At 34.9% G+C, this 22907-nt stretch overlaps 1 protein-coding gene across 3 annotated transcripts in view; it reads right to left on the reverse strand.

Moving 5' to 3' along the window:
* XPO6 (exportin 6) overlaps window positions 1-22907 on the reverse strand; it is a 119802-nt gene that overhangs the window by 54486 nt on the left and 42409 nt on the right. For all 3 annotated transcript variants that reach the window (XM_051988366.1, XM_051988374.1, XM_051988357.1), the window contains exons 8-9: window positions 20837-20963; window positions 10418-10527 (exon numbers count right to left, since the gene is read on the reverse strand). In XM_051988366.1, coding sequence (XP_051844326.1) covers window positions 10418-10527; window positions 20837-20963 — 237 coding nt within the window. The remainder of the gene's footprint in view (window positions 1-10417; window positions 10528-20836; window positions 20964-22907) is intronic.

Raw genomic sequence — 22907 nt, forward strand, 5'->3', positions numbered from 1 at the left:
AGGACACCATCTAGGACACCAAGGGTCCTAACAACCAATGAACTACCAGCAGAGAAGGTTATTTACCAACAGTGAATAACACTTCAGACATGGGGTCAGCAAGCCCTGAATTTAAATCTAGCTTCTGACACCCACTAGTTGTGTGAGCTTAGGAAAGTCACTTCAGTTTTGTTTGCCTCAGTTTCCTTAACTATAAAATAGGGATAACTAAAAGCACCTATCTACTAGGGTGGTTGTGAGAATCAAGAGATAATATTTGTAAAGTATTCAGTACAGTGTTTAGCACATAGTGAGCATTAGCTACAACTCTTAGCATTATTATTTAACACCTCTGTACAATGTTTTCTGTAATTGGGTCAGTGGAAAAAACCCTCATCCCATCCTTACAATTATTTGATATGTTCAACAAATCAACTAGGGTATAAATGAGCATGTTATACTAATGCACTGTTGGTGGAGTTGTGAACTGATCTAGCCATTCTACAAAGCAATGAGAAGCCATGACAAAAAGTCACTAAACTGTCCATGTTTCTTGATCCTTATGAAATTACTACTATGTCTATACTTCAGCCAAAAAAAATCAAAGAAGAAAAACTAACATGTCAAATTTATTTTTAGCAGATTCTTATGTTGTAGCATAGCAAAGAACTGGAAACTAGTGGAGTATTCATAAATGAGGCAGGCTGAAAAAATGGCATATGACTGTAATGCAGTAATATACTTTAAGAAATAACAAATGGAACCATTTCCAAGAATCATGGGAAGACTTGTATGAATTATTGCAGAATGAAACAAACAGAACCAAGAAAACAATTTAAACAATAACAACAATGTAAAGAAAAACAACTTTTGAAAGATCTGAGAACTTGATCAATGCAATATTCAATCACAATTGCAAAGTTCTGATTATAAAAAACTCTCCTGACACAAGATGGGCATGAGAGACAGAACAAAACATACATTTTTCAGATGCAGCGAGTGCAGCAATCAATTTTATTTAATTATTCATGATTTTTATAAAGAATTTTGTTTTTCTTTCCCCAGCTTAAGATGGAAAAAAAAAGGAATGCTACAGATATAGTAGTCCAAAAAAAAAAAAAAAAAAAGCAAAAGAACCAATAGTCTTTAAATGAAAAGTCCAAAAAAAAAAAAAAAAAAAACCACAAACAAGCAATATTGCTTTTAAAGTTTCATATTGAATTTGGAATACATGTAAAAAAAAAAAAAAAGGAAACTGTATATAACAGAGACTCACAATTTCATGGACAATCTTTGTTTTTCTGTTTTGTTCTGTACATGGCAATACTCTTTTATTTGATAAATGTTCAGAATTTATTTTTAAATTCTCTCTTCTAAACCCCTTGCAATTTGGTTTCTGACTTCATCACTGAACTGAAACTACCCTAATCAAAGCTAACATTAATCTCTTTTATTCTTAACTTAAGACATAAAACAAGCATTTCTATAACAAGAAAAAAAAAGATGATTGTACATGAAAATATAAATCCATCATGTACAACTTGATATTCTTTTTAAATATATAATAAAGTTATCATGTAATTTTTCTCCCTTTTTTATTCCCTCCCAATCCTCCCTAACTCTAGAGATGCCTACGATTAGACACACACACACACACACACACACACACACACACACACACCTATCTATATATGTTAAGTCGTTCTATACATACTTCCATTTGCCAGTCTTTCCCTGGATACAGATATTGCCTTCCTTTATAAGTTCATATTAACTACAAACTTAATTTGGGTATTCAAAATATTCAAAAAGACTTATTCACTCAAAATTGTCCTTAAAACAATATGGTTGTCACTGTACCATAAATGACGTTCTCTTGGTTCTGCTCATGGTACTCTTCATTATTGTGCAAATATCTCTTCAGAAACTCTACTTCTCATATTCAGCCTAGATATTTAATCATTGTAAGATCTTGTTTTTATATTTACAACACTGCTCCTAGTCCCCTTCTTTCTACCAAACAGCCTGATTCAGTTTTCCATAACCTCTTAGTTTAGACTATTCCAATAGATTTCTAACTAGTCATTGTTTCAAGTCTTCCCTTCAATCTATGTCTCATTCAGCTATCAAGATGAATATGTTAATGCTCTGCTCAATGACCTCCAATGACTCCCTACAACTCCTAAGATTTAAAAAGTTGTTTCAAAAATCTTAGAACCCAAGGCAGTATTCTGGAAACCCAACAACAGCAAAGTCGGAGACTCAATTTCTTATTGAGGAGGAGAAAAGACATTATTTAAATAAGAAAAAAAGTTGGAACTGCTGCTATGAAACATGTTATAGTCAATCAAGGAAGAATTTTTAAAATAATAATCATGTAGCAATGAGGGCTAACAGAGATTAGATTGCTAGCAGATAGTCAGCAAAGTCAAAGGGGTTTCTTTTGCAATATTCATTCAGCAGCATTCAAGTAGAGAAGGTGATGGGTGTGACTAATATCTTGGATTGGGGATATGACAAGGTATAAGTGGTAATAGGACCCCAGGACAAGGGATTTAAGGGATCATGATCAAGATCATGGAATTGTTCATACAATTATGAATAATGGTAGATTACTCTGTTACCATCTATGGGTAGCTTAGAAGGAGTGAAGATATAAAGCATGAAACTTGAGGAACATTTTTAACTAAGAGGTCAAGGTAATCAAAAAGCTAATGTGTATACTTTAGTACATTAATTAATGAAGGAAGGGGACAAGAAGGAAAGCTGTGAGGCAGGTACTAAAATTTGATAGAAGAAGAATGACCTACAACACAAAAAAACAAAAAGAATCTAAACTAAGTGATAGAGATAAAAACTGTGAACCTCAAAGGTAATAACTACAACTAGTATTCATTTTACAGATAGGAAAACAGAAATTCAAAAGATATATAAATAACTCCTCTATAATGACAATCTAGGAATCCTGTCAGGTCAGGATTTTAGCCAGATTCCTCCTGATGTCATGCCCACTACTCTTATGCACTATACCACTTTGCCTCCAATAGGCTACTAAATAAGCATTATTTCAATTAAGTTTTTTTTTTTTAATTAAGTCCATCTTATATCCCAAGAAAAAAATAGTACACAATATGGAAATGGGACATAGTAACACACTAAAAGACCAGTCATAATAAAGTTGTCAGGATGGCACCAATGAGATTAATAATACTAAATTTTTACATAGAACCTAAAAGAGTTATTACTTTCTTCCTAGAATCCTGAATAAGCATTAAGTAAAAACAGGCAATATTTAGGGAGACCCAGATACTGACAATTTTGAATTGTCTAGTGAAGGCATCTTGATTGTATCTTTAAACTGTGGTACTAGATATATGTCAATAACAATAGGGTTTGCATGTGCAAATGAACAACAGGAGACCAAAAAAAACAAAAACAAAAACAAACAAACAAACAAAAAAAAAAAACCTCTGTTTATTTCAGAATTTAGAGTTACTTTTTAACCACATGAGTCAAAATGCCCACATTTTGCTAAAATTAGGAAAATGAATCAGTTACTAAAATAACCACATTTTATCAGTAGTGAGATTTTTTATGTTGCCATCTATGTTAAAATGCTATACTCAAAGAGCCTGAGCTGGAAGGAACTTTTATCAATCATCAGTTATCTTCATTTTACACATGAGGAAATTGAGGCCCAGGAAAGCTAGATGTGACCAACATCACACAGTAGTAAATAGCAAAGGTGAGACTTGGACTCAAGTCCTATGATTCCAAGTTCAATTCTCAATTTATACTATAATATTGAAGCTAGCTTAAGAAAAGTAGAAAGTCAATGCCTTACCTTTTATACAATATTCAACAAATTACATAAGGTTTTCACATAATTCTCTCATATACCTATTCTAAACAAGCAATAACAAAGAAGTTTGGACACAAACTTAGCCAAAAACAAAAACCTAATAATCAAAAGTCAGCACAGTGGTCATACAAAGAAAGATTTCGGAGGAAAAATAAGCATAAACAAACCCAGACAGATGTAAATGGGTATAAACTAGCCAATGACTGAAATCTCATTGGATCCTATCATCTCTGTCACATATCCCTCGATTCTCTTCTGTTTTTTTTTTTTTTTTTCAGTCAAAGGCCTTGTCAAAATTAGAGAGAATAGAGTGCCTCCACTACACTGGTACTTCCTCCTCTTCCTTTCCTCTTACTAAATTCTGAACCTTCTGCAATCTGCCTTCTAACTTCAATCAGCTAAAACTGCCCATTCCAGAATTACCAATGATGCTTTAAATTGCCCAATCTAATGGAGGAATCGCCATCCTTATCCTCAGTATCTCTGTGACACCTAACTTTGCTAACCACACTTTCTCTGCATTTTTTTCTTTTGCTGTTCAGTTGTTTTCAGTCATGTCCAACTCTTCATGATCCCATTTGGGATTTTCTTGGCAGAGCTACTAGAGTGGTTTCCACTTCCTTCTCCAGCTCACTTTACAGAGTAGAAAACTGAGGCAAACAAGATCAGGTCACCTGCCTAGGATCACACAGCTAGTAAACTTCATGAGACCACATTTGACCTTGGGAACCTTCCTGATTCCAAGGCCCAGTACTCAGTTTCCAGAGGCCTCAAATTGCCTTAATTTCCCTAGAGAGGATAAAGAATTACTCTAAAATATAGCTGCCTGGTCTTTATCAGGCAAAAAAATTAGACAACTGCAGCAACTGTCAATTGTCATCTAAACTGCTTACTTTCAACTTTCAACAAAGGGCAGCGAGGTAGTACAGTGGCTAGAGCACTGGAAAGAGCCTGGCCTCAAACACCTAATAGCTGCATGACCTTAAGTAAGCCCTTTGACCCTGTTGCCTCAGTTTGCTCATCTGTAAAATGAGCTGAAGAAAATTACAAACCCACTCCAGTATCTCTGTAAGAAAATCCCAAATGGGGTCATGAAGAGTCGGACACGACTGGAAATTGAACAACAAAAGGGAAAAGAGTGCAAAGAAGCTATATTTAGCCAGAGAGGGTGGTCAGCAATGTGAGGTACTACAGAGAAATGATGGAACAACAATTCTGAACAATGGGTTGATATATTATTGTCAATCAACAAGATTAACACTATGACATCTCTACATATAGGTACCTTAATAACTCCAGTTTTTTCTGAGCTTCTAGAATAAATCATGTGCCACACATATCTCTTGGCTTCTCCCTTTGTACACTACAATGCCTAAAACATGAAATAAAAACTTTAAACCACAAGGGACAGGATGTCAATGCAGGGCTTGTGGTATAACCACACCTACATTTTCAAATTATAACAAGAAAACATTTAAAAATACATCCTGCAAGCAGCAGTTGCTACTAAAGTTCTTTTCTAAAATTTAACTTCAAAAACATGAATGGACACTTCATTCTGTATTGCTGCTTCTTAGGAAACAGTTTGGAGAAAATAAAAATATATTAAACTCTGGGATTACCAATATAATAATTACTATAAACTATTTTTCCTTTTGAGATAATACTGCAAAGAAATCAGATGTTCGAAGTAAAAAGATATATTTTATCTAGGGAGTTCTATTGACTAGTTGTTGCAGGGAGATGTCCCCTGGCAAAACTATAGCTGCAGTGTCTGTGCATAGGACTTCTGATGGCCTGTCTAATCAATGCTTTATCACTTTTTCATTTGATTGCAACAGTACTAACACTATAAGGAGTCTCCTGATTGTCTTAAGCTACTAGGGAGACTATTCAAGACCTTTAAAACCTTAGATGAGGAGGAGGGAGGCAAAAACTATACACACAACTAGGATCATGTGAACTAGTAATAAATATCACAGCAGGTAATATGCTCACTTAACAAGATGAATCAACAACTTAAAAAAAAAAAAAAAAAAAAGCTAATGTCCAGAATACCTGATATGATGATAGAAACACAACTTATTCAGGATGAGAAACAGATTATCAACAATGAGAGAAATTCCTATTCAAAACAAACAACCAAGACTATCAGTGACAAAAGTTAAGAGGGAAATAAAAAAGTCTAAGCATTTCCACAGAGGCCAAATGTTTTTCAGGAAGCAAAATGGTTCTGGTATTTTAAATCCTATCACCATTGTAATCAGGAGAGAGCAGCATTTTTCAAACTGCAAAGTTTGTACAGTAATTTATCTGCAAAAACAACTATTATAAATTGATTAATATTTTCTCATATAGAAGGAAGACCCTTCTAAAACCCAATTCTGGAACCAAGAAAGCCCAGCTATTCTACATAACTGTGACAAAGAGAATCATATTAGCTTTTTTAATAGAATAATTTAAAAAACTAAACATTAATGTTAGTATTAACAGAAGATTAGCATTAATATAAAATGGTGTTGGAATTTTGATTTGGGTTTTTTGGGGGTTTTTTTTGCTTTTTAAAAAAATCTCTTTAACTCTTTCAGAAATCGTATTGGTCTTTCGTGTCCCATGTGCATTTTTTTTTTGAGGCTTTTCTTGTAAATGTTTTCAAATCATTGCCTTCTGAGTTTATGCCTTATATTTCCTTGTCACTATAATAGCTCTTCCTGTTCTTTTTTATATTTTCTCATTCTTCAAGCTCATTTCTTGATTTTGGATTTTAGGTTAGTGCTGGACTCTGCTTACTTGATGCATGGACATCTGTCCTGAACTTGTTTTTTTATATCCTCCTACTACTTTCAGAGTTCACAGTTGGGGGAGTCTGCGAGTTTCAATATTTCCAAAGTGATGTGATATAGAAAGAGGTCTATTTGTTCACTGTCTATCTCGTCTGCAAGTTTCTGACTTCAATTTGGTAGAATTGGTTTGGTTTCTTAACTTATGGTTAAGTTTCTGTAGACTGCTGCTGGATTCAAGTCACTTTTAGCCCACTAGCTATGTACTGCTGCTTGATAGCAAATGAATTGGAGGCTTCCCTTTTGTTTTGATTTTCTGCCTTGGTTTATTCTACCATAAGTTTATGTTCAAAGCTAAAGATCAGGACTGAGTTCCCCCTTCTTGGGCTCAGAGCTACATGGCTATGGTTCTGGAATTTGTTTCTTGTTCCTCATACAAGTAGATATTCTCCCTCTCAATCACAATCACTCCTGATAGGATGTATGGCCTGAAACCAGGTAATGAGTAGAAGAGAACAGTCAGATGACATCTGTTCCTGTTTCCAGGACCAGCAGAGAGGCAGAATTCTTTCAGCTCAGGTCTTCTATTTTCTTAATGTCCTTGGGTGCTGGGCTTCTGTGTGGTACTACTGATGAAATTGCATGTGCTTCCCGATCAGGCCCTACCTCAATGTCTGCAGACAGTCTTCATCTGCTTTCTTGAAAATGATTCACTTTTTCTTGGCTTTCCTGATTAGAATTTGGAGTGATGCTCTTTTATCAATCATTGTAAGAGGAGAACGTGAAAGAGTTAAGGCAGACAAAAGTGCTAGTTTTCACTTGGCCATCTTGACTCCATCTCAACATTAATGATTTTTAAGCATTCTGGCATGGGTTCTGGATAATGAATGATGTCCTCATGCTTTCCCAGTCCCCAACAGAGTAAAGCAAGGATGTGTGCTTGCTCTCATGCTTTTCAAGCATGATGCCTTCACCAATGATATCTGATGCCTTCAATAAGGGCGAAAATGGCATGCATCTACCATGATAATGGTAAATTATTTAACTTGAAAAGACTATAAGCCATCACTCAAGAAGAGAAAGAGTTGGTATATGTTCATAAGTGATTAATGCACTCTTAATGCAACCTCTGAAACTGAGATGCAACAACATATAAATGGATTCCCTGCTGTTTGTGCTAATTTTGGCATGCCATCACCAAGACTACACCATCCATCTTTTCATCCATAGAATGATCAGATAAGTTCACTTACCTTGACAATACAATTTCTAAGAAGGTCCACGTAGATGATGAAGTTTGATGCATGCATTATCAGAGCCAGTTCAGTGTTTGGAAGGCTCCAAAGTGTGGGACAGAAGAGATATTAGACTGTCTTACCAAATTGAAGATCTACAGAACTGCTGACCCTCATTGTTCTATGCCTGTGAAATCTGGACAGTATACCAGAATCATGTCAGGAAACAAAAATTTCCATTTGGACTTCAGATTTAGGAAGTCTAAAGAGGTCTTTTCTTGAACTGAACTGCTAAGCACTCAAACTTGACTGCAGAAAATACAACTCCATGGGCTGATCATGCTCAACTATAAGAGTATTCTACCAAAAACCTACACAAGGCAAATGTTCATCATGAAGGTCAGAAGAAGCAATAGGAGAACACTCTCAAGGTCTCCCTGAAGAAAATTGGAATCAATTGTGATTATATGGAAGACATTAGCACAGTACTATTCAGCATGCCCACATCAGAAAAAATGCTATACTCTATGAGCAAAGCAAACTGCAATAACTCAAAAGAAACATGAGATGAGCAAATTTAGAGACATCTCCACTCCAAATGTTCACATGAACTATTTGTGCCTGACTTGTGGCACTTTTCTAAGCTTACACTGATCTGATCAGTCAGTCAGATACACTGTACCTTGACTCCAACATACTGATGTCATTTCTATCCTCTCTGAGAATGAAGAATCAACCAACAATGATTTTCCAAAGATCATCAGTCAGACAGAGGAACTGCTAATTTGCAATAAGGGTTTCTGATACATGAATATACTTGCAATAACCCACATCTGAACCAACATTATGGTAACTTGGGACTTCCCTTTTTGTAACTAAAAGGCAGCATTTTATGAGTATGGAAAGGAATAAATGTTAATATTTGTGTAATAATTACTCTTGGTGGTTGTTTTTTAAGTGTAGTTTTACAGCACCTCATTCTAATAACCTCATTTACAAGTCTAAAATATGAGATGGATTTGCCCTTGTTGGTTACCTAGTCCAAACTGTCATTTCATATAAGAATCCCCTTTATAGCGCACTTAAGTGATTATTCTTGCACAATTCCAGCAAAAAGGAATTTCCTACTTTTACAAGATAATCCATTCAAATGGAAGCCAATTTCACATCTAAGCAATGTATCTACTCAGTATTTTCTATGTAAATGGGTTATGAATAAATTATGACAACTGCTAATTGAACAAAATCTAAACAAATCCCACTGTAATGGAATTTGTTTGGGACAACAGTGGACAAGAGCCAATATTTTTAGTCTGAAAATTTTAACAATATCCTCTTGCTCCTTTCTTATTATCATCTCATAAGTGTCCAAATTAGTTCATCTCATGGAGAGGTTTATTAAGCTTCTATCAATTAAAAAATACTAAGGTATTAATCTTCTAATATGTAGATAGTCAAAAATTCAGTCAAGTCATATTCTAGGAATCTGTAAATCCTTAGACTGAATTTGTCTGTTTAACTAGCAGGCTGAACCTTGCAACTAACCATAAAAGGGTGCCACTGCATTAGCTCCAAGAATTTCGAAATGAGCAGAACCAGGAGATCATTATACACTTCGACAATGATATTGTATGAGGACATATTTTGATGGAAGTGGATTTCTTTGACAAAGAGACCTGAGTTTCAATTGATAAATGACGGACAAAAGCATCTACACCCAAAGAAAGAACACTGGGAAACGAATGTGAACTATCTGCATTTTTGTTTTTCTTCCCGGGTTATTTATACCTTCTGAATCCAATTCTCCCTATGCAACAAGAGAACTGTTCGGTTCTGCAAACATATATTGTATCTAGGATATACTGCAACATATTGCCATCTAGGGGAGGGGGTGGAGGGAGGGAAAAAAAAAATCGGAACAGAAACGAGTGTCAATATAAAGTAATTATTAAATAAAAATTAAAAAAAAAAAAAAGAATGAACATAAGAGATGGCATTTTAAGCAAACTTAAATAAACTATTATTAAGGTCAGGTGAACCAAGTTTACAAAATATGTTACTGTGCATTTTTAGAGTACCCAAAGCAGATGATAAACATTATTAAATCAGCATGGTACAGTGAAAAGAGTATTGGATTGAGTATAAAGAGACCTGGGTTCTAGACTTCATTGTTCTATGAACTTGCCCAGAAACTTCTGGTAAAATGCTTTTCCTTTCTGGGCATGTTTCATTATTTTTAAAAATTTGTTTTGTTTTCTTTGATGAAAATAAAGTCTTTTATGATGAAAATTAAAAAAAAAAAAAAAAAAAAAAGAATTTCTCCACAAGACAATTCTCAATATCATGTTGGTGAGCTAAAAAGAAAAACTGGGAAAATGTATTAAGGGGAGGTAAATAAAGAAATGAGACTTAAGTAAAATATGTGTAATGGCATTACTCTTCTTTAAGCTAACATGATCTTGTCTAACAACAGAGTCTCATCTATGTCACTTCTTTTAGGTTACAAGGAATATAAATGAATGCCATTTCAACTTCTAGCAATAAGTAGTTTTATTGTTTACCTGCTAAGTACAGCTTCCTTATCTGCCAAACGACTTTTAATTTTACTAGTCAGGTAGTCCAAAAAAAGGGTCCAGATATCCAAACAAGAGAAGTAACCTTCATGGGTAGGCTATAATTCAAAAGAAATACAGAAAATGAAATTAATAAAAACAGAAAATGCTTATTTTTTAAAAGGCTGAATTACCAACAAATATTTACTCTTCCTTAAAAATTTAAAAACAAAAGCACTCTACTTCCTAAACAAATATTCCCCCAATATGTGAAATCAAAAAACAAATTCATTTTTGTAAAAACAGTCCCTTAATTTTTTTTCTCTAGATATTTAATTAAAAGCTTTATACACAGTTATGGATAAACTCCTTATATAGAAGGAATTATAAAGGAGAATAAATAAATCTTCTAAAACCAAAGGTCTGCTTCAATGAATTTTAAAAAAAAAAGGTAAAGAACTGAATTTAGGACTTCTGATTAAGATGGTAATATAAAAAGTTGCCCAAAAGTTCAACTCTTCTACACACCCCAGAAAATATGTGGAAAGGACCCTAAATAATAGAAATGATAAAGAAAACCAAACATCTATCTGACCCACAAGTGTACAAAAATACCAGAACCATGCAGAGATTGTGAGTAGGATTCCATCAAGAAAGCCAACTTAAGCCCCAAATAATCAGATCTGAATACTACCAGCACAAAGAGAAGAGATGTGCCAAGGAAGAAAATGAAAGTTCCATAATAGGCCCGAATCCAACAGGTGTTTTAAATGAAGACCCTTTAAATGAAGGGCCTCTCAATCCAGTAAGAGAACCATGACGGGAGCCTAAAGCCAGATGCTAGGCAAGGTCTAACCAAAAAGAGTTGAGAAACAAAGTATATCTATGTAATTAACTGTACAGGAAGATAGGGCCATTCATATATATATATATATATATATATATCATAGATATAAATACTAGATAAAATCCTCTTATATCCTGAGTTCTGAAGCAGACTCCCTCTTATCATGTATCTTCTGACTCTCCCTATCTCCTGGCTCTTTCCCTGCTGCCTACAGCAAGGGAGAGGCAAAAGCATAGGCCAAAGTTCCTTAGTCATGAAAGTCATACTCAAGCCATAGAATTTCTTAATTAAAATAAATAAAAAATAAAAAGATATTAATTTTCAAGTCTTCTTAATAGTCCTGATGAAATGTTCCAGGTAATTTGGCTACTTCTCACCATTTAAGCATCTTAACAAAGAGCAGTTAACAGCTTGAGCCATTTTCTTTTGCACCAGGTTCTCTTCCAAATCTCTAAAGTTTTTGCTTCTAAAACTGGTCTAAAGAGTTTAAAATACATTTTTGTACTACTATTAGAAGGGTTAATCTCCTCTAATCCAAATCCTGCTGCTGCAGACATAATGCACAAGGGTTCTAGTTAGGTTATTTTGTTGGAAATTCTTAAAAAATAATAATAATAATCCTGCTTTAAATATTTGACCTTCTTGCTAGATAAAGTTCTATATCTCTCCTTCTTTTCAAGATTGAACATTAAGAGAAAGCATCTATACTAGGTGCCTCCATTTCTTTTCCTCTCTCAATTCTAAACCTTCTGCAATCTGACTTCCAATTTGAATCATTCAAATGAAATTGCTTCTCCAATCATTATATACCTCAACAACGATATTGTTCAAGGATGTATTCTGATGGAAGTGGATCTCTTCAATAAAGAGAGCTAATTCAGTTCCAATTGATCAAGGATGGACAGAAGCAGCTACACCCAAAGAAAGAACACTGGCAAATGAATGTAAACTGCTTGCATTTCTGTTTTTCTTCCCGGGTTATTTATACCTTTTGAATCCAATTCTCCCTGTGCAACAAGAGAACTGTTCAGTTCTGCACACATATATTTTATCTAGGATATACTGCAACATATTTAACATGTAAAGGACTGCTTGCCATCTGGGGGAGGGGGTGGAGGAAAGGAGGGGAAAAATTGGAACAGAAGTGAGTGCAAGGGATAATGCTGTAAAAAATTACCCTGGCATGGATTCTGTCAATAAAAAATTATTTTAAAAAAAAGAGAGAGAGTGAGTAAAGGTGTTGACCCTGCCCCAGAAGGTGCTTCCTCCTTTCGATTGTATGCTGGAGGGGTGGGATGCCTTTTTCGGGAGAATGTATAATAAATTTCGCTTTGCTTCTAAAAAAATAGAAAAAAGAAAAAAAAGAAATTGCTTCTCCAAAGTTATTGGTGATCTACTATAATATTCTTTACTCATTTTTTGTCCTCCTTCACCTTATACCCTCTGACATTTTTGATTGTCCTCTTCTCAAAAAATTCTCATTCTCTGTAGCTTCATGACAGCTTTTACTCCAGGTTCTTCTTCTATCTGTGGGTCAGCTCTTCATTCTTCTTTGCTGGATCTTCATCCAGGTCTTTTCTACTAATAAAGAGGCTCCTCCTCGGCTCTGTCCTCTTTTCTCTTCTCTCCCTAAACAACTTCACTGGGTGACTCACTCTCACTGTCTTCCAAAGGGTTTAATATCCATTTCAAAGAAGATGATTCTTAGATCTAATATCCTGCTCTAATCTGTTCCACACTAGAGTCAAGCATTACCAACTGCCTCTAAATCATCTCAAACAATATATCCTATAAACTCAAACTCACTATGTTAATCATTCCCCATAACCATTCCCTTTTTCCAAACTTCCTTATTAGTGTGAGAATACCCCTATTCTCCAGTTACCAGGATGAAAAACACTGGGTCTGCCTTAAGACCTCATTCAATCATCCCATGTGTCCATCCTTTCCCTATATCTTGTCTACCTTGTGTGCCTTTCTCACTATTCAGATACCACCTTAGTGTAAGCTTTCATTACCTCACAACTGGACAATCTCAATAGACTTTGGGTAAGTCTCCTTACTGCAAGGCTTCCCCCATTCCAGTCCATCCTCCTAAAACACAAGTCTGTCCATCCTTCCCCACCCCTACTCATATAAACTTAAGTGTTCCCCCACTACCTCCCAGACCAAATATAAAATCCTATTTGGATTTTAAAGCCCTCCATCAGCTAGTCCTTTCTTATCACTGCAGATTTCTTATATCTTACTCCTCCATCCAAATACAATAAAGGCCTTCTTGATGCTTTCTCACACACTGATATTGCTCACACACAATACTCCATCTCCTGACTCCTTTCACTGGCTATCTCCCATGCTTAGCTCTCCTCACTTCTGGATCCTGGAATTCTTTCAAGTCTCCTTTCTTCAGGGTTTTCTGCAAGAGTCCTTTCTTGCTCTCCCCACCCCATTTTAATCCAAACTATTCCTGACCCCCAGCTAGTTCAAAGAAACCTGAACGTAGAAATTCATTCCCAGTGGAATTTGCCAATATCTATGATGTTAATGGATCTTGAAATATAAGAAAATACTGTAAGGATATGATGTAAGGAAAGCTAACCTAACAATAAGCTTTAGGATAATTCCCTCCTTGGTAAAATGTAAATCAAACATAGATTATTTTGTTAATGTTTATACTTATTAGCAGAGCTGGGGTGACAACTCAGTTCTCCTGATTTCCACTCCTTATCCTTAAATCTTATCTCCATAAGTATATATAGAACATAAGTACACATAAGAACATAACTCCTGGTTTTCACCTTCATTTCCCTTACCATCTCCATTTCCCTCCCTATTACAGAGACAAAATTTCAAAAGGAGAGAGCTCAAAAGCCACTTAATTTAACCAAAACCTGAGCAAGAATCTCTTCTAAAATGTACCCAACAAGCAACCATTTATCTCTGAAAACTTGCAGTAACAGAAAAACTTACTACTTCCCAAGGTGGCTCAAAAACTTATTCTGACATCAAATCTTTAGAGCCCAATACAGTAAGTTTCATCTCTCTTCTACAGAGCAACACTTCAAATCCTCTCATCTGCCTCCCCTGAGTTCATCTTTTCTCCAATATAGTGAAAGTTCTTCAATCAATTCTCCTACGATATGATCTTAAGGCCTTCCATCAGATTCCTCTCTTCTGGATATGCATCATCCTGTCTACAACTTCTGAAAATATAGTATACAGAACTAAACAAAACACTACAAATATGGCCTGGTCAAAGTAAAATAAACAGTGATCATTCACCTCATTCAGAATATTTTGTCCTCAATGCAACCGAAGACCACAGGTACTTTTGAAATTCTGTTATATTATACTATTGATTCAGATTGGGCATGCAGTCTACCAAAGCCCTTTGATCTTTTCCAAATGAATTGCTTCTGGGTATCCCTTCATTAATTTTTGTCTATGAAATTCATCTCTTTTAATTCAAGTATACAACTTTACATTATTCCCTTTTAAATTCAGCCCAAAAGCCAAACTGACTATTTTTTAGGTCTAAGCAATTAAAAGATGCTTAAGCTATTCAATTACAATTCTCCACTTTGCCCACAAGCACAAGGAGAGATTTTTTAAAATGTTTGTTAAAACCTGAGCTATGTCTCTAATATTAATCCTGGATCATTCAATCTAGTAACTGTCAAAAAAGAAAACTAAGTTAATCTGACTTGTTTTGTTCTCCATGAACATGGTGACTGTTGCTTTGCCCTTACTTTTCTAGATGTTCTATTTTTTTCCAATAAATTTAAGAACAATACTAAACTTTCCCCTTTTTAAAAAACTGAGAATTTTTTCCTTTTCCAAACCTGTAGTACCTTTTTTGTTTTCACAATATTTCAAAGATCATTGACAATGGTACAGCATAATACCACTCAGTTCTTTCACTAACACAGAATATAGCTCATTAGAGCCTGGTGATTATCTCCCTGTATTATACACTGATAATAATACTGCTACTCTTTCTATCTACATTGATTTTCATGCAAAATCTTGCTGAAATGACACCCCTCTTTACCCTCCCCCCCATACACACACACACACACACACACACACACACACACACACATATATATATTCTACCAGTTCCTGGATTTCTTTATATGCATCTATATCTTTCTCAGAGTCATATTTCAATGAGTGTCATCACATAAAAGTATCTATGGTAATTACATAGTCAAGATTGCCACTTGGTTTTGAGATTTATCTAGTTCATGTTGTTAGCCATACTGTACACATTTATGTACAAATATCCAAAGCTATAGTTTTGGACTTTTGTCTCTTGTGAACATCTGAGTAGCTTTACTTTCTTCTTTGAGAGCTATAACCACCCTAAGTTATTATCCGAAAAGTTTCTGTTAACTTTACTTTTTAAAGTCCTTTTGATTAGTTTTGCAAGACTATACAAGCAAATACAATTAATACTATTCCTTTTTTAATGCAACCCATCTCTTAGCCAAAAGTATATTATTCCTACATTTGAAACCCTTATTCAAAGCTCTAAATATCTTATTCTCAGATATTAACTAGCTGTTCACTTCCTAAAGCTGTTGCTCTTCCTGAAGTCCTGATAAAGGAATAACAATAGTACAACAGTAACATCAATGCTCTCTCTTACACTAGTCCCATAAAGTCTGTTCATAATTTTTAGCAACGTTTTCTAAAGAGTCATTTTGGTAGCTTCATTTGTGCCCAAATGTATCACCAGATGTGGACAGCAGTTAGGCAGAGCAATAAGCCGTAAGTGCTTTCCCGGGTGGTTTCACCTCTCTATTTTTAAACAAGGGGACAAACAGCTGCCCTTACTTGCCTCATCTTCTTCTGACCCTCATTAGAAGATTTCTCACCTGACATCTGTGGATCCACATCATTATTCCTTGGAGCACAATGCAGTTCCTTCCTCCTCAGAAGCTTCAGCTTCCTCCTCCATGGGAGAAGAAGACTTTTGTCTGGTGCTTAGCACGCAATAGTCTCTTCCCTTCTTATTTGTCACAATCTTCAACCCTCCAACCTCCTGACAAAAGTCAGAAATCCTTCCCTTTTGCTTCTTCAAGATCCCTTTTCTTGTTTTCCCACTGATATCACAGGATTATGTGACCTTGTGTCCTTTTTTCCATTTTTAAAGAAACACTTCCTTTTCTCTGATGATCTGGAGAGATGGGGCATTCTTCAAGCCTCCTTAGCTTCTCTTCTAAGAGGGAAGACAAGCCTGCATAGTTTGATTATACCTTCTCCCACTCAAGCTGAAAGTAAAATCAGGGAACAAGGCTGCTTATATAAAAGCATACCAGTAACAGGGCAAGTTTTCAGAGATAGGCCCTTTCTCAATCCCTTGAATGTAATTTTAGATGGACAAGTACAGTCTCCCACACGCAGCCAAAAATAAAGAGCCTAAAGTATGGGAGTCTGAGTGTACAGGCGGAAACTCAGCTGGCAAGAGAGAAGAAATAGAGCTGTTTGTTCCATGACCATATCTATGAACCTTCCCAAAATACAGAAATTCTACTTTCACATTTTCAATTTAATAAAATTAATAGAATTAGGATTCTAATAATAAGGTGAGCTTCATTTTTTTTAAATGTCTAGATCTTATCTTGTTTTGTATCCTACAGAATAACTAAAAGAGTCACATAAAGAATTAAGTTTATATGGGATCCATATTTAAACATTTTCACTTTATTCTCTTATACCCACTCTATTGCTTTCTAATTTTAGTGCCCATTTCTTCTTCCCAAATTCATGATTTCTGAAACCATGGTCCACAGAACCCTGGTTCTAGATAAGGGGAATATAGGTTGCACAAGAAAAATTCAATGCCTTCAGCATTTCCACTCCAAAATATCAAATATGCAACTATATAAGCATTAAAACACAACATATCATAATTTTGGGGTATGTGAAACTTATATTTAGTTTCAAAATGTCTCCAATTCCTCCTTTTCCTAGATTATTCCATATCCCCTGATTCCCATTTACAGACTGTCAATATATTTCAAGTCCAAATCAAGGTAGTTCTTAGCATAATCAAAAAAGACCCAGAACTAGAAAGAGAGGCTAGAGTTATAGATTCTAGTTCTCTTATTTAATACCTGTGTAATAATAACCATATTAGTTGTCCCCTCTAAGCTCCACTTTCCTGAACTTGTAAAAGAATCAGGTTGGACTATGTCATTTTTATGGTCCCTTCTAACTCTTAAATTCTAGTTCCTATTTTAAATCCTTCAAATTCTCTTTCTCTTCCAATCTCCCTACCTCCATTTCAACATTTCCAACCTTTAATATGTATTCCCCAATTCATTTCCAGTATCCCAACAGTATCTTCCTTCCAGGACCTACAAACAAACAATGGTGCTCCACACCCTTTTCTTACATGTAACTGTTAGTGCTTCTTTCTGTAAATCCCTCTATAATTGAAATCTTTCAGTTCTTCAATCTTCTTAACTCCATGTGACCTACTATGTTCCAGAAAAGTCTCATCTTTACCACTCAATGCCGTTTTTTCCTCACAGGTGTGGCCTGTACTCACAAGGACTGATCAAATTTAATTAAAATTATTTTAATTTCCTTTCTTCCTCTAACTTTCCTTTTCTAGCCTCACAAACGAATATTTTTAATCTAGTTAAAATTAGTTGCTGTTATAAAATTTTAATTCAATTCAATAAACATCTACCAATATTTACCATGTGTCAAGGCACTATGCATTTAAAGCCAAGTCCTATTTATATTCTACACCTTATACCAAACACCTTATATTCTACAAAGTGACATAATAATGTAGATGTAAATACAAAATAATCTGAAAAAGAAGAGAGCACTAACAACTGGAACATCAAGGGAGAGGGAAATGAGAAGGAGCCTACTTCCTAAAGAAAATAGCACCTGAAATGAGCCACAAAAGAAACTAAAGACTATGACTGAAAGAGATCAGAAAAGAGACTAGCTTATACAAATGCATGGAGATGGAATATGGAATGTCAAATTCAGGAAACAAAGTATACTTAAGTTTGGGCTGGAATGTAGAGTTCTCAAATTTAATTTAATTCAACAAGCATTTATTAAGTGCTCACTATGTGCAAGATAGACTCTGAAAAGACAAAACAAAAAATTGTCTAATCCCTAGCTTTAAAGTACTTCCTTTCTAGTGTTGAGTAAATCTTGGGCCTTGAAGGAAATGAACACAAGGTATAGCAGACAACCTAAACAAAGTCAGAGGTAAAAGAGGAAATGCTAAATTAGGAGGAATATGGAATTTATTTGGCTGGAATAATCTAATTTGGCTAGAAAGCAGATGGCGTGAAGGGAAGTCATTTGAAACAAAGTCTGGAAAGTTCAGCTGGGAGCCAGACTATGAAGACCTTTAAATGAAGTTGAGAATTTTCTGCCTTATGCTTTGAAAGCAAAAGGTAGCCACTCAAGATTCTTGACAATGGGAATGACTTAATCAGATCTGTGCCTTAGGAAAATTATTTTGGCAGCTCTGTAGTAACTATTAAGAAAGAATTTAGAAGCAGGGAGGCTGACAAAAGAATATTGCACCTATTCAAGTGAGAAATAATAGAATGCAGGAACTAGGGTGATAACTGTAAAAGTAGAAAGAAGAGACTAAATATATGAGAGGGAAAAATATGTAGGTTAAGCCCATAAAACTTGGCAACTGATTTAGGGAAAGAAAAAAACTGAAGATGATTCCAGGTTGCAAAATGAGATATCCAGAAAAGTCAAGGTGCCCTAAACAGAAAGACAACTTGGAGCAGCAAAAGATTTGCAGGGGAAAATAATGCATTCTACTGCAAACTATGTAACAACCAAATGACATATGACCATTTAACAATCAAATCAGTAAAAATAACTCATCAAAACAATTCAATGTTCACCATACACAAATCAAATTGGTAAATATGACAGAAAATAAATATGACAGAAAAATGACTGGAGGGAATATTTGAGGGAAATATATATACACAGACAAGCAGTCCAATGCACTTAGTGGAACTGTGAACTGGTGCACTTGTCCAACAATTCTGGAAAACAATTTGCAGTTATGCTTAAAAAGTAACTAAAATGTCCATACTTTCTGACCCAGAAATCCTATAGAGGAGTGAGAGTGTGTGTGTATACTACGTGTTTTTATACACACACACACACACACACACACGGTCAAAGAAAAAAAAAAGATCTATTCACACCAAAATACTAACAATAGAAGTTTTTAATGGTAGCAAAGTATTGGAAATAAATTCAATAATAGAAGAATGATTAAACAAATTGTAATTTACAATATAATTAATATAATATTAAAAAACAATGAATATGAAGGATCACAAGGATAGGAAGACATAAAAACAGATTAAAGAGTTAAATCAGTTAGTCAATGATCTATTAAATCCCTACTATGTGCCAGGCACTGTGCTAAGTGATAGAGATTATAAAGAAAAGCAAAAAATAGTCCCTACTATGTGCAAACTAAATATATACAGGATAAACTGAAGATCATCTCAGAAGAAAGACACCAAAGAGGACTTGAAAGTTTGTCTTGCAGAAGATGAGACGTTAGTCGAGGATCAAAGAAACTCAGAGAAGTTAAGAGGCAAGAGATGATGAAGGAGAACATTCCAAGTATAAGGCAAACTTGATAGACAGGAATGTCCTTTTTAAGAAACAACCAAGAAACAGAGCTTACTCTGTTTAGGTAGTGTTCTGAGCAAAAGCCAGTTCCAGGGGCTGAGAAATAAGCAGAATGTGAAGAGGCGGAGGCAATGCAGTATAAAATAGCTTAATCTGTTAATCTAGAAATACAGAGAACTTGAGGAGAATTGGAAGGATAAAGTAAATGGTTTGATTTTTCCTTTTTTAAATCTGGGGAGATGCAGACATGTTTGCCAGCAACAGAGAAGCAACCAATAATAATGAGAATAAAATGACTGAGATGGGATAATTAAGAGTGAAAGCTCCTGGAGGAAACAATAAAACAGTGTCAGACACAAATAAAAGCCATCTTTTTAACAGAATTGGAACAAAGAGATAGAGACCACAGGATGAGGAGGAGGAGGAGGTGGGGGAGAGAGGGGGGAGGTGTGCGTGTGTGCGTGTGTATGTGTGTGTGTGTACACGAGTTGGGGTTTTTTTGCTGAGGCAACTGGGGTTAAGTTATATTTTATACACACACACACACACACACACACACACACACTGGGAATGGAGAGAGCTCACAATAAATGAACTGAACTCATTTTCTCAAGAAGGGAAGCAACAGGAAATAACAATTAGATACTAGCATATCTGTATCCTGACTAGCATATCTGTATCTGACTCTTCTCCTCTAAAGTACTTGTGAAAAGAACTCGGGGAACTAAAGTTTCTGAATTTAAGACATTTTTGAAATTCAGTTCTCTGTACCATTCAATTTAATGGCATTAATTACAAAATGGAAGGACTTATAGTAAAAGTCAGCATTATGTAATGCTTTATGATTTGCTAGGTTATGAGAGTAAAAAATACAATATTAAAATAAATGAATATTAAACACAAAGAGTTATTTCATGCCATACCTGATGAAATGTGTACTTGAATAACAGCGTCAAAAACTCTACCACTGGGAATTGAGAGTAGGATTCTATCCTCCTCAAATGGACACTCACAAAGAGACGAAGAAAGTCAGTAAACTTCTCGATGTAGCTAAATAAGAAAAAATATTACAAGATAAAAATCTCAAACTCTACCTTCAATGGAAATAACTTTAATAAGATAAATAAAATAAATGCAAGATTAAACAGTTCAAATCTTTCACATTATCAAAATATCCTAATATATCAAGATATTTTCAATTAAAAATATAAAAGCCTGCATCAATTACCTACAGGACACGCAACCCTTTTCTCCATTAACATCTGAAACATAGCAGAAAAGTAATTTAAATGCTTAGATAATAAGGCCTTGTCATAAGCAACTGCTCTCATATTTCTCCAACTACTATGGCAGGACCCATATAAAATAAAAGGAAAGGAAACTGAGCGAACAAATTGATAGGTAGGTCATAACATTTGCATAGTGTATCTCAAGGTAACAGCATTTTACTCAGTGATTTACAGAGGCAAAGAGTCATTAAAAGTTGTTTTATTAAAATATTATTATTTTATTAAATTATTGTATTAAAATATATGTACCAAAAAGCCACGCGACAAGCTAATAATCTTCAAAAGGATTAGCAACCAACTAAAATATTCCTAAATTTACAATACAAATAGATTTTGTTCTTTTATTTCTAATGACAAATAAATATACAATGCCAAATATCTCCAAGAAATTTTTACAGCAGGAATGAATTATCTTAGTGCTTAGAAAGATGAAGCAACCTGTCATTTAGAAGGACTAATAAAGCATTAGTGCCTGAAAAGGATCATAGGGCTCATCAAGAAATCTGAGACCCAGAAACAAGAAATGATTGACTTGCCTACTAACTGCAGGAAAGAGATGAGGCCTCGAGATTTCTAGATTTCTTTTGTTCCCCAGTTCAGAATTTGTTCCACTATATGATGCTATTCATAGATAAGTATGATCCACAACAGGGATAATAAAATTCTGATTAAATGCACAGCACATCACTCTCACATTCAGAAACTGTCATTTCAAGCCCCTAAATACCAAAAGGTGATTGGAAAATGAGATGGAACTGGCGAGACTTACATGAACTGATGCTAAGTGAAATGAGCAGAACCAGGAGATCATTATACACTTCGACAACGATATTGTATGAGGACATATTTTGATGGAAGTGGATTTCTTTGACAAAGAGACCTGAGTTTCAATTGATAAATGACGGACAAAAGCAGCTACACCCAAAGAAAGAACACTGGGAAACGAATGTAAACTATCTGCATTTTTGTTTTTCTTCCCGTATTATTTATACCTTCTGAATCCAATTCTCCCTACGCAACAAGAGAACTGTTCGGTTCTGCAAACATATATTGTATCTAGGATATACTGCAACATATCCAACATATAAAGGACTGCTTGCCATCTAGGGGAGGGGGTGGAGGGAGGGAGGGGGAAAAAAATCGGAACAGAAACGAGTGTCAATATAATGTAATTATTAAATAAAAAATTTAAAAAAAAAAAAAAACCATATCAGAAAATCATAGAATCTCAAAAAAAAAAAAAAAAAAAAAGGAAAATGAGATGGATACTCTTTTTGAAACTATAAATTAAAGATAAAAAGAATCATCTGGCCTAGAATAAGGCAAATCTACTTGTAAAAGAAATCCTTCCCTAAAGTCACTGGGCACCACACTTCACTTTCAGTCAAGTTCCCTCAGTCCATCTGGAAATGACCAGAAATCAAACTTTCTCATATTATCACGAGTTCTTAACCAACTTGATCATGGTTGGTCTTTGCTTACATAAGGACCCATACTAATTCTAGAAAACAGAGATGAAAATGAGGATTTGCAATTTATATGGTATTATTTCATAAAGATAAAAGCTAAGAGAATTACTGGACCAAATACTTAGGAAGACTAGCATTAAAAGCACTTCATGCTATTATTTTGCCCCTTTCACCAGAATCTCCAGAAATTCTGAAACATATATGGTCCTTCCCCCTATACATCAACTAGAGAGATT

The sequence above is a fragment of the Antechinus flavipes genome, chromosome 1, assembly GCF_016432865.1.
Source record: "Antechinus flavipes isolate AdamAnt ecotype Samford, QLD, Australia chromosome 1, AdamAnt_v2, whole genome shotgun sequence".
In the NCBI taxonomy this organism is placed as follows: domain Eukaryota; kingdom Metazoa; phylum Chordata; class Mammalia; order Dasyuromorphia; family Dasyuridae; genus Antechinus; species Antechinus flavipes.